Consider the following 12,913-nt stretch of genomic DNA (forward strand, 5'->3'; position numbering starts at 1 on the left):
GGGTCTGCACCTATCACGGTGAGGTTATGTCTTCATGCTCTTCAGTTGTTTAAAGTTGACTGATGATCCAGTGAATCAGTTTGCTTCAAATATAAAACAGATGTCTAACTTTTGCCCACATTTTGGGGTGTTAGAGCAAAAGCATCTGGAAATGTAAGAATGTATAGTTTAAAAGTTGAAGTTTTATTTACTTCATCATTATTAAAAGGGATTCAGATTTTCAAATTGATATACTGACAAAATTTTGTTCAAAATGATGTTGACCCTGTAAAGTAGAAACAGCTGGAGAACCACGGTAAATATGTCATTTATATTAATTCTGGCCAACCCTGACCTGTTAATCATCACCTTAACCTGTTTCCACTTGTGTCTACCAGCAGCTGCTGCATGACCCGACCTCTGCTGTAAATGAAATAACACTCCCGCAGGGCAAGCTTTACCCATACTTTATTTTGGCCTCCTTACAGTATTACAGATATTTGATTACTCCAGGTATTCATCATAGAAAAAAGCATGTTCAGTTTTGTTTTTGGGGCGCTGCAGGGTCTGACTCCCTTTATTGGCCGCACAATCCTCAATTTTAAAAATATTTTACTTTCTGTAAATGCAAGACCAGATCAAGAACAGTTAATTAGTGAAACTCATTGTGAAAAAAAAAAACAACAACATTTTTTTTCTTCCTAAAAGATTCATTTTGAAGTGAGAAAGAACCTGTTTCTGTTGGTTTCTTGGTAAACCATTTTCCTGCTACTCTTTTATGGTCACTGAAAGCTCCAGGGGTAGCTTTCATCGTCACAATAGCACACCTGTGGCGTAGTGTAACAGGTGTGGCCACTGCACTCAGCAGCCTCAAGACACATCTGAACATGTTTACCAATGACATCATACCTATATGAGGTCATTTCCTGATCTAACTTGCAGAAACGAACAATTAACAGAAAAAAAAACATCTTACAAGAACTCCTTGGTACATGATGTTCTTCAGCAGCGGCACACACTTTCACATACATGGATGAAATGCTCATTTGAGATTTTTGCAGTATGTTTTTAGATAAATATTCTGTTATACATTCAAGTTGTTGGCCATTTCAGGGACCATCTTCTTAAAGAAACATCATCTACAGCTTTTTTTCCCTTTGTTATCAGCCACAGAGCTTCAGGAGCAATGAAAGTGTTTTGACAGCCTGTAAAACCTAAAGGCATGTTAAATTTTCACATAATTGCATTTTGTGAGAGTTTATGTAAAGCAAATGCTTAATTAATTCCTAAATTAAGATTTCTATTTTGTTTCTTTTCTTTAGAAACTAATGAATACATAATGCAAGAGAAAAAAATCTTTACCCAGATTTTTTTTTTTTCATGAGAACAGATTTAAAGAAATGTAGCATTACATTAATTACTTGGCAATGGATTCTTTGCGGTGAATGGGTGCCGTCAGAATGAGAGTCCAAACAGCTGATAAAAACATCACAGTAATCCACAAGTAATCCACACCACTCCAGTCTATTAATTAACATTTTGTGAACCGAAATTGCTGCTTAGTTGTAAGCAACTAATTCATCATCAAGTCCTTTTTAACGCCAAACTGTTGGTTCCTGCTGAAATACAAGTTCTTTGTGCATAATATTCCTTTACTCAGTGAAAAGGTAGTTTCATTTGAAGCAGGAGAGCAATATGCACAGATCAAGCACTGTTTACAAGTGAAAAACTGTCCAAAAAAAGCTTTAAACAAACATGTCAGTGAATTGTGATGTCAAAGGGCACATCATTTTCACTGGACAAAGTACAGAAGTAACAGTTTAGAGTTGAAATGCTTTGTTGATGGATTTGTTTCTTACAAACATGCAGGTTTTCACTGCTCAAGACGTTAACTGATGGACTGGAGTGCTGTGGATTATTGTGATGTTTTTATCAGCTGTTTGGACTCTCATTCTGACGGCACCCATTCACTGCAGACGATCTATTGGACAGCACTAATTAATTTACATCTTGGATGCCCTGAGGGTGAGTTCAATAAAAGTTCCAGTTGGGTGAAGTATTCCTTTAAAAATAATATTTACAAGTATTCCTACAAGAGCCCAAAAGTGTTCTCTACTCGAATAAAATGTTCTCTAAAAGCTGACACACAAACATTAGACCTTGGTCTCATCTGGAGGACAGTGAGGTTTGAATTACTACAAACAACCGACAGATGGCGCTAAACACACATTTAGGACGCCAATTCACTCCAGTTTTGAAGCATCCTGTAATTTGTAGCTATAAACCATCATTTCAAAACCTTATTTTCAAACTACAAACACAGGCTTTAATTTCTAGAATCTGGACTGACCTATAAATGTCTGGGTGGTCTCTTTACACTGTCTAATTTTAATAGAAACACTTTTTCTAAATGTTTGAAGTGCATAATTAAATTCGGCTTTGGTGTTTAATTTGATTAAAATGTTCATGAGTGTAGATAATAAACAGTGGCTTACAGAAGACAGTTTGTTTTCCTGTATTAATGTAACATGCTGAGAGGTGCTGAGAGTTTGCTGATAAAATAGTATCTTGTTCAAAGCTTCTGACAGTGTTGCATTTCAGTGCCACAATAAACAGTGTAACAAACAAATACACACACTTAATCATCATAAATATATCTTATGTGTACATTTATTTAACAAAAAATACAGTACAAAAAAGTAATATTGTGAAATATTATTACTATTTAAAATAACTGTTTTTGATGCAACCATAATGAACTACCATTCAAAAGTTCAGGGTAAGGGATAAAAAAAAAAATTAAGTGATCATAAGATTTCTATTTTCTAGATTTCTAGTTTTTTTTCTGTACTTTCTATTCATTAAAAGAAAAAATCATCTTGGAAAAAACAAATATTAAGCAACACAAATGTTTTCAATATTGATAATAATAAACATTATTAATAACTATATATACAAATAAATATGTAAATTTTATTTTATTTTCAATACTATTTCACAATATTTCATTTTTTAATGCATTTTTTTAATCAAGTTAATGCAATTATTACAAACAGACTGGTAGTATAAAATCTGTGAAAAACAATCAGCACATGTAGATTTGTGGCCTTTACCCCAATTCCACTCTGCATGTAAACAACGTAACTGGTTTATTCAATGTGTGCATGCATTGTGTGCATTGTGTTTATCTTTTGACATCAAAACAAGAGAAAACAAGATCAATCCACATCTAATAGTTTTCTGTTTTCGGGTTTATTAAATAAACTGAGTGTTTAGTTGTTGTAAACACACTCAATAATAAACCCCTGTCAGTTGACCACTTGTTTAAGACCTAGTTCTCGCCGTTCACTTGATCACAGTGTGCTCAGACAGTTCAATGAGTTGCTCAACAAAATCCCAATGAATGTGTAAAGAGAAATGATGAAATCACTGCACTTCCTTTTTTGCGCTGAAATTGCACCAGCTTCTAGTGCATCAATACTTAAAGAAGCTATCAAAACTTAATTTTGCATTGAAGTTCTGCACTGCAAAGTCTGAAAAGGTGAAAGATAACAGGATGAAAGATAAATACAGAGGTTTTGCAGGTGTGACACTACAGGCCTTCGGCGCCGTTGGTTTGCTCTGTTATCCAAGGAGTCTATTTCTGTTTTCTGGCCTTTCATACACACAATCCTTTTATAGCACAGTTTGTTGAAGGGCAACAGCAGTCATGTGGCTATAGCAGTATGAGAGAGAGATATGTTTTATTAATAGTCTCAAGTGCAGCGAATTTCCATTAAAGCAGTAATGCAGGAGTGTTTGAGGGTCTATACGGAGGCACATACATTTTAGAGAGCATGTGTTCATAATTGGGGAAGAGCAGGAGGTTGATGGATGTCTTGAAATATGAATGTGAGAGCTAGAATGGAGAAGAAGAGGTTAATTTTGAATTATGAAATACACTGGTTTAGATCAATATGTGGTGCACTAAATAATGTTAGAAGATTATTTTTGAAAGGAACTAATCCTTTAAGCAATTTTAGCATTGCATTGACACCTAGCACACTTACTGGAGCTCAAGGACACAGTGGTGATTAGGTAACTGAGCAACATTTCAGTTCATGAATCATCCTTTAGCAGGGTTAGAAATAAGGACCTTTGGGATGCAAGGAGAACATTTTAACCCCTGATATACCTCCAGGCTAATGATATGATAGATCCAACTATATTCAAAAAAATTCAAAAATATAGGGTCAGTATGATTCTGCAAGGATGTATTAAATCAATCAAAAGTGACCAAAAAGATTTATGTTACAAAAGACTTGAAACACAAACCAAAGGATCCTGAAAAAATGCACATGAAATGAGTTCCCACGCAGATATGAGAAAGCAAAAACTATTTTCAACATTGATGATGATAATAAGAAATGTTTCTTGAGCAGCAAATCGGCGTATTAGAATGATTTCTGAAGATCATGTGACACTGAAGACTGGAGGAATGATGCTGAAAATACAGCTGCACATCACAGGAATAAATTACATTTCAAAATATGTTAAAATAGAAAACAATTATTTGAATTTGTAATACTTTTTATAATTTTACTGATTTTTGATCAAATAAATGCAGCCTTGATGAGCTTGTTCAGACTTCTACATGAGAGATGGATAAAGAGGTCAGAGGTCAAACACTGCATTACAAACCCTGCAACCTTTGGATATATCTAAAATGTAATACTTTGTCACAGGATACATAAACTTTTCTCGGTCATAGAAACTCACAGGATAAAGTGAAGCCTGCAGCGTGTAAATGAGTAAAAGAGAAATCTTTCTGCTTGACACACACACTTTAACGCCTTTAAAATAAACACAAGCTGGAGCATCTGAACTGCCTTCAGAACAACAGAGTTCAGAACAAAAGGGGTTTCTTAGGATGCTTCCATAAAGGTAAGACCTTAAATTGCCTCCACTATGGCAATCAAACCGTTCCATGGTATCAGTTTTTGTAAAAAGGTCAATGCAGACTACATTTTTTTTTAAATTAATTTTAATTAATGTTTGCGAAATACAGTATTCATATTGTACTCCCTGAAAAAATGAAGACATGCTGTGGAAATAACAATTTGCATCATAGCTCTTGCTGTTTTGTGTATTTACGTTCAGGCATTTGGTAGATGTTTTATTTCACGTGTCTTACACTGCAAAGCGGACCAGAGCAGTGCAAACAAACTTGGCTGCTACCTAAGGTCACTTCAGGCTGTTTTAAACCTTTTCTTTAGAAGGAACAAACTGGGCCACTGAAAGCTAAACCTGTTTTAGACTAAAGTCAGAAGTCTGTTCTCTCTGAGGAGGGCTGGGATATTCAGAGATGCCCCCTTTCTATCTCTGTCTGGAGCCTTCATCAAGACTCTGTTTAGATGAATGTGTTTTTACTGTTGCATGACTGTTTAGATGTTTAGGAGTTAACATTTTTAAATATATTCATTAAATGGTAATAGGATTTTAGAATTTTACTGTATTTTGGATCAAATAAATGCAGCCTTGATGAGCAGAAGAGACCTACTTAAACATTAAGAAACAAAACTGAACAGTTTAGGCATTTATGAGTTCCAGACTGCATTGAACTAGCTTTGACTGGCACATAATTGTCTAAACCAACTTGGTTTTCATTTTTAGCCCCATTATCTCTCTCTTTTGTTTGAGTTTGCTAGTTTTCAGACCTTTTTTTCTTATGTTGTGGTAAAATTGATCATTTACAGACCTGTGGAGCCCCAGTGAACTCAAAAGAACTGCTCCAGATCTGTTTAAATGCCACACAATACACAGAAAATTTTCTGAAGGAAAACAGAATACAAGATATGCAATGATGTCATAAAGAAGAATATGAAAACTTGCATTAGAATGTTCCATCACAGACGTCTCATCCTTCCTTTTAATTCATAAATGTTTCATAATCCTGGTCTGTTTGTGGAGTAAAACAGCACATAACGCTGTCAGTGAAGAGGATGTGATTCACTTCTCTTTGTTTTCATTAGGACTGATTTTCCACACATCAAGGACACCAAAAATCATTCACTTCTGCCCAAAGGAGAATGACTCATTGTTAAGATAATCATTTATTTGATTGAATTAAGTTATTTGCTGAGTGACAATTACTGACTGACAGTTAAACATATGTTTTAAGGTCAGAAACAGTCTTACAACCTGAATTTCATAGAAAAACAAAAACAGACATGTTTGGACAAACGTGTAAGCAACATAGGTCTTTAATGTCAAGGCAACTGTTGTGAAACAATAAAAAAGGGTATCCATATATTTAATAATTTATTGCCATCTAAACTCAAAAGCATAAAACCTCTGTGAATAACTAGTTAGAGTCTGCTTCATGCAGTTGACAGTGATGGCAAACAAAGCTACAGTGATGTCATCAGCAGGAATGTGATGTCACTATCACCGTTTTTAAATGATGTAACAGAATCACAAGAACAGCAGCAGTTCAACTTTGAGGAAAGGCTGTATGTTGACAGTCCAGGGTGGAATTTGGGATGATTAAGCTGGTTTTATGTCAGCATTTAACAGATTAGAGAAAGAGCAGGATAATGGTGTTTTTAGCTGGTGGGGGTTTTGCATTGCTCAAGCATTCACTTACTGGACAGTCATATCACAGGCCTGAAAGATACTCTATGCAAGTACGTGAATGCTACAGTTTCAAGCAACTTAAGCTGAAATGTACTCTGAAATGTGTTAGACATTTTTAAAGTATATCTATTAAATTACATAACTTTGTGTTGTATTCTCAATGTTGCCACAAAGGGCGCTATAACAGGCATCAGCTTAAATTAACATTTTCTGTGGTTAGTTTTCTCTCTTTGATCAACTACTGTCATGACATGGCAACTTTTTGACTCCAGTAGCACAACAATTAGTTAAAGTTAGTCAAAGTCAACATTTGCATAGCTAGAAAACCTAATAATGACTAATTCGATTAAAATCTAATTCGAAGGAATCCATCTCTCCCCCCTGAGAACTAATGCAATCGTGCATGCAAAATATGTACAGTGGTGCTGCATACTTGCACTCACATCAGCATTTGTGCACTTGCACAGAGTATGTTTCCAGATAAGTTAGTCGTTAAAAGATTAGTGAGATTCTTGCAACATTTTAGATTAAATTCACACACAAAACATAATGCAGTACATTTTAAAAGAGATATATTCAACCCTCTGGAAGCATTAGGATTTTCCTGTAAACATGAAACACAAGACTTTTTGTGAATTTTCTCAGTTTTGGTACGTTGCTGTTACAGGATTATAGTTTTAAGGGCAGACAATTTCAGTAAGACTGGATATAACCAACACACACTTATCGATGTAAAAAAAGTGCATATTTGTAATATTATAATCGTATTGCTATAGTAACAGTTCCACAGCCTCATGCTTTCTTGGAATAATTCAGTAATAATAATAATAGTACAATATAATAATATATACTGGATTTCAATAATGCACTATGGATTATTATTGCTCTATAGAGTCGGAAGAAGTTGTAGGGCTGCACGATTTGAGGGGAAAATATCTTATTGCGATAAAAGAAAAATAGGTTTGATATGCTTGTTTTTAGGGTTGCACAATTTGGCCAAAATTGTTTATATAAATATGGCTATTAAAATACTTAAAAATTAGGAATAATAATAATAATAATATCAAATAATAATTGTTGAAGAATGAGAATAAGAATTATTAAAATAAAACAAGATGTTTTTACTGTAATATTTCACTCTAAAATAAAAAAATAGTATTAAAAAAATTATGAAAAATAATAAGAATTTAATTTATGTAAGCACAATACTACTATTTATTGCTTTCTTCATTATGAAAAAAAAATAGAATAAACTTTTATTTTGACAGAAAATGGCAGGAAGCTTCTTTTTTGTTAAAAAGCGCTTCTTGTTACAGATATGGGAAGATGGTTGGAGCATGTTCCATTCCCAATTTAACTCTAAAGGGACCAAAAATTAGATCAGATGCAGAAATGGAAATAGTGTAAAAGAAATGTGGTGCTCCGAATAAACTGGTCACTTGTAAAAACACATGCTTGCTTCACACAGCGTTTATATTTATTCACTTAAATCGTATCGCAATTTTCAATTTGAATTGATTAATCGTGCAGCCCTAGATGGTCACCTCTGAGTTCAACAACATCCCCAGCACTTGTCAAGATAGATGTCCTCATCTTTGCTTGTTAAAAAGAGACGGCGGTTTCCACACTCCTCCCAGCGAGAGATCCTTCCGTCTTCCACCAGGATGAACTTCCACTCCACCTGGCTCTCCACAGGGAGGCTGATAGTGTTGGTCCAGAACCCATCCTTGGCTTTTTGCAGTGGAACAAATCTCTCCCAGGCCCCCAATTCCTGCAGGCTCCCGGTAACAGCCACCAGCTGGTTAGGAGAATATGTGATGTAATGAATCCTGAAGGTCACGTTAACCATTTGAGATAAAGGCGGAACAGTCGCTACTCTTTTATTCACCTGTTCTTCATCGTCTTTGGCTAAACCAGTCTTGACTTGTCCTTCATTTTCTAGTTGCATCTGTTTTTCTTCGCTTGCAGTTGGCGAAAGCCAAGGAAGATCTCTGAACTCTGGTGCACCTACGTTTAGCCACTCATTATTGTCCATAATGGCGTCCATGATGCTGATTTCATTCTTTTCGTGTTTCTTCTGCACTGAATCTACACCATCTTCATCGGTTTTCTTCTCTTGTGAAAGGCTCATCTGTGTTGAAGACCCACCTATGAACGTATTATCAATCTGGAAACCTAAGTAGTTCTGGAAGTCCAACCTGCTGTTGTGGTTAACCATGGTTTCCACAGCTGGGCTCAGGTTTATGGCATCTGTGGTAAAGCTTCCAGTGTGAAACCATGGCTGAGCTTTTATTTTCTCTATCGTATCCGTCTTCTTATCACAGCAACAGCAATCAAAGTTATTTGTTCGTGGAAAACGCCAATCATGGTGGTCTTCAAACTTCTTGCTGGTGTTCTCAGCTTCTTCCACCATTGATGTCTTGAAGCTTTCCTCTAATTGGATCTTGCTGGGATTGGATGGAGAAGAATCACTTCGAGTTGTGATGTGATCTTGATGTCTGCGATAAACGATCTCCTGAGCGCTTTCAGTTTCAGACGGCTCATCTGTGTCCAAACTCACAGACTTGTCAAGGTATTCCTCAACTTCCTTCTGGACAGAATTGCGTTGAATGTCTAATTCAGTCAAACCTGCGCTCACATCAGCCAAAACCTCACATCCAGTATCATCCTGACGCTGAAAATGTTCCTCACATTCCGTGTTTTCATCAGGATCCATTTCTACACACCGATCCAGATCAGACTCCGTTTTTTCTCCCATTCCGGGTTCCAAGTCTGTTAGAAGCTCATCTGTAATCTCCTCCAAATCCTTAAGAGTGCTTTCATTCAGGTCTTCCTCTGGCTCCTCGGTAGGAAGGAGCATGTTGTCGGTGGACTTCTTCTGCTTCCCACCCTGACATTCTCCTAAAAGAGAAGGAAAATGCATGACGTCATATGTGATAAACATTTATATGAACATATATACATTTCTTTTATTGCTTTACATCTTTTTCTTCCTTATTTTGACTCGAAATGTTATTTGTGCATTAATGTTTCCATTAGTTTTATGGTTGTGAAACAATATTTGCTCAGTTCATGAGAAAAGTCCATGTCACATGTAAATGACCTGCAGCTGAAGAAGGTTACTTGCTGAGGGACCTCGGCAAGTAATAATTCAACCAAAAATCATCAGTAATTGCCAGCAAACATTCGGACAAGACGAGGTTTCTTTTCTGCTTTTGCAGTGTAAAGACCTGATAATTGGTTTGATGGTTAAAAAGATGTAAGACTATAGTAGCAACTCAGTGCGCAAATAAATGCAAGAACCCTGACTGACCTCTTAGCTGAACAATACTCAGAGCTGCAGGTTTGCAGTGTTGCAGGAAAGACATAAAGTTTGGGGTCTGTCAAATGTTTCAATTTTTTTACTTGATGAAAGTTTTGGTAAAACAATAATATTGTTACATTGTAGTAAAAAAAAAACTATAGATAACTAAATAAAAAAATTATATTGTTAAATGAAATTTATTCCTGTTATGCAAAAGTGAATTTTCAGCATCATTCCTTCAGTCTTCAGAGTTACATGATCCTTCAGAAACCAATCCAATATAATGATTGCTGCTCAAGAAACATTTATTCTTATTATCATTAATAATCTGTATTCATTTGAAATATAAATATTTTGTAAAAACATAAATGCTTATATCACTTTTAAACTATTTAATGCATCCTTGCGGAATAAAAGTATTTAAAGAAATGTATTGACCCCAAACTTTTGAATGGTAGGCCTATTGTATATTTGCATATTTTGTATGTTTTATTATTATTATTATTAGTGTGCCTATGTGTGCCTTTATTATACAATTTTAGACAGAGCATTATTAATTATTAGAAACTGAAGCATGACAATTTGTTGCGAATGTCCAAAAAATGTTGCATGCTCTAGTCAAGTGTGACCTAGATTTGCATAAAATCATTCCAAACATAATGATAAACAAAATCAATAATATTATCAATAGGCCTAAAACCCCGCTTTACAAATTTCTGCCTGCAAACGTGCAAAAGTGATTGACATGCAGAAATCGTTTCTGATTGCATAAGTTCTCTGACTGGCCAAAAACCAAAACACAAAACACGTTATTACCGTGTATGGCGGTCACATCGACATGTGTGGATTTCTTACAGTGACATCCGATAAGTCATAGTGACATTTTATATATAGTATAGCCTATTGCAAAAAAAAATGTCTCGCACAAACATTTAGCATGCCATGTTTCAACAATTGCCCAGCTTTACCTGTTGACTCGGTAGATCGATCATCCCTCTCTGTTTTCCTCCTCCGAGCCGTGCTGCCTTCTCCAGTGGTTTCGTTGCCGTGATTCTCGTCACCTTTCACGCGCTGACCTCTAAAGGATCGGTAAATGAAGAGTGCGGCGCACATCGACAGCATGGCAATGATCCCCACGGTGACCACGGCACCGAGACCGCCGATCACATCCAGCAGAGAATGAATATCGCCCCGGTCCAGAACAGTCGGGTTGCTCTTCTTCATGGTCAAGCTGTGGGTGAAAAGCGTCAGTGTAGATCAAACGGTGATCACTTCATCCTCAGCGCCGCGGGCGAAATGAGCCTTTGATGCGGCAGAAGATGAAAAGATCCCCGCAATCAGGTGAGCACGCTGCCAATGAGCTCTCTCTCTCTCTCGCTCTCTCTCTCTCTCTCTCTCTCTCTCTCTCTCTCTCTCTCGACCGCTCTCTCTCTCTCTCTCTCTCTCGACCGCTCTCTCTCTCTCTCGACCGCTCGCTCGCTCGATCTTTTTCAATTTTAAAGTACTTTATTACATAACATTTTTATGGTGTAGTCCATTCTATTAATTTTTATGAACGTTTGTGTGTTTTTTCCTATTCCGTGCCACATTATTTCATATTATTTATTTATTTTTTGAAAGGGGCAAAATGTTTTTTCTTCGTTTATTTTATTATTATTATTTTTTTGTTATTTTTTTTGTATTATTATGTTCTTTATTTATAGAAATATATATTTATTTTACAATTCTTTTTTGCACTTATCTATATGAAAGCCTTGAATCACAAGTTTTTGTTCCTTTTATTTTTAAAGTAAATATCAATTTTAATCCTATTTTTGTTTGTTTTTAATTATTTCTTTATATTCTTTTTGTTTATATATATATCTATATATATATATATATATATATAACTTTTTTTATTATTCTAATGATTTATTTTTTCATAATTATTTAATAATTATTTTTTTAACTTGCATTACAGGTTTGCAGTGTTACATGCACTATATCACATATACATTATCTGACGCCTAAACGAAAAAAGAAAATATATTTGAATACAAGACATTCATGAGCTGCATTTTTTCCTTTGGTGGCATCCACAATAGAATTTTTATTTATTTAACTCATTGCTGGCAATTTTGTCCCCAAAACAGGTCAGAGACACACTGCAGCTCTGCTACTCTGTCATGGTCAGTGCTGCTATGTCAAAGTTCAGTTACTGATTAAATGTGGAGCTCACTCTATAGCTTTAAATAAATCACCACAAAGATATCTGATAACCTCTGATTGATCAGACAGTGGCTTGCTTTGGGTGTTTTGAGTTTTATTGTACAAGAGACAAACACAAGACATATTAAGCAACCCATGTGATTGCTTTAGTAATAGATGTTAATATTATTGTCATGCCAAATGCACAAGATTAGATTTGAGCTCAAACATACATAATGGTCATCATTTGATTTCGGCACCCTCTGATAAAACTGGTTACATTTTCTACAACAGTTTTTACTTTATCCATTTATTGATCTGTTTATTAGTATCAGAGGTCGATCAATGAGCACTGTCAATCTTCCTGGGAGTTTAGAAGATGATGATTTTTCACTTAAAGCCCGTTTAGTTTAGTTGTTCAGCATGTAGCTTCCACAAGTGCAAAGGGTTGTTTTGGTACAAGAGATCATCTGCTGCCACCTGCTGGAAAATAAAGCTAAATGCATTTTAAGGTTTATTTAAAAAAAGCTGTTTCTACGATGTGCAACATTTCCAAAAGGACGACAAGTTTCAAATAATTTTATTTTTATTTTTATTTTTATTATGTTGCAACAGCTAGCTGGTCAAACTAGTTCTTAAGACACAGTCTTAAGGTGGCTAAGTTTATGCATCTGGCCCAAGAAATTCACTTAATTTATTCTACACAGACATACTTTCACACAACTTGCCTTGCCTTTTCAATGTGAGTTATATATATACTTGTCATAGTGAAATTTGAATGAATGTAACTAATATTTATATACTCAACAATATAATTTTTTGACTATA

General features: G+C 35.3%; 1 protein-coding gene across 1 annotated transcript; it reads right to left on the reverse strand.

Moving 5' to 3' along the window:
- Positions 1–6,052: 6,052 nt before the first annotated feature.
- stbd1 (starch binding domain 1) lies at positions 6,053–11,303 on the reverse strand. The gene is made up of 2 exons (XM_026196791.1): positions 10,867–11,303; positions 6,053–9,495 (listed from the first exon to the last, which is right to left on the reverse strand). The coding sequence occupies exons 1-2, from the start codon at positions 11,120–11,122 to the stop codon at positions 8,147–8,149; spliced, it is 1,605 nt and encodes a 534-aa protein (XP_026052576.1). The 5' UTR covers positions 11,123–11,303; the 3' UTR covers positions 6,053–8,146.
- Between the last annotated feature and the right edge of the window lie 1,610 nt (positions 11,304–12,913).

Source organism: Carassius auratus, chromosome 21 (genome assembly GCF_003368295.1).
Source record: "Carassius auratus strain Wakin chromosome 21, ASM336829v1, whole genome shotgun sequence".
In the NCBI taxonomy this organism is placed as follows: Eukaryota; Metazoa; Chordata; class Actinopteri; order Cypriniformes; family Cyprinidae; genus Carassius; species Carassius auratus.

Coding starts and splice junctions, on each gene's coding strand:
- stbd1 (XM_026196791.1), bottom strand. CDS start 11,122: ATGAAGAAGAGCAACCCGACTGTTCTGGACCGGGGCGATATTCATTCT. Junction 9,496..10,866: donor TCGATCTACCGAGTCAACAG/GTAAAGCTGGGC, acceptor CTTCTCTTTTAG/GAGAATGTCAGGGTGGGAAG.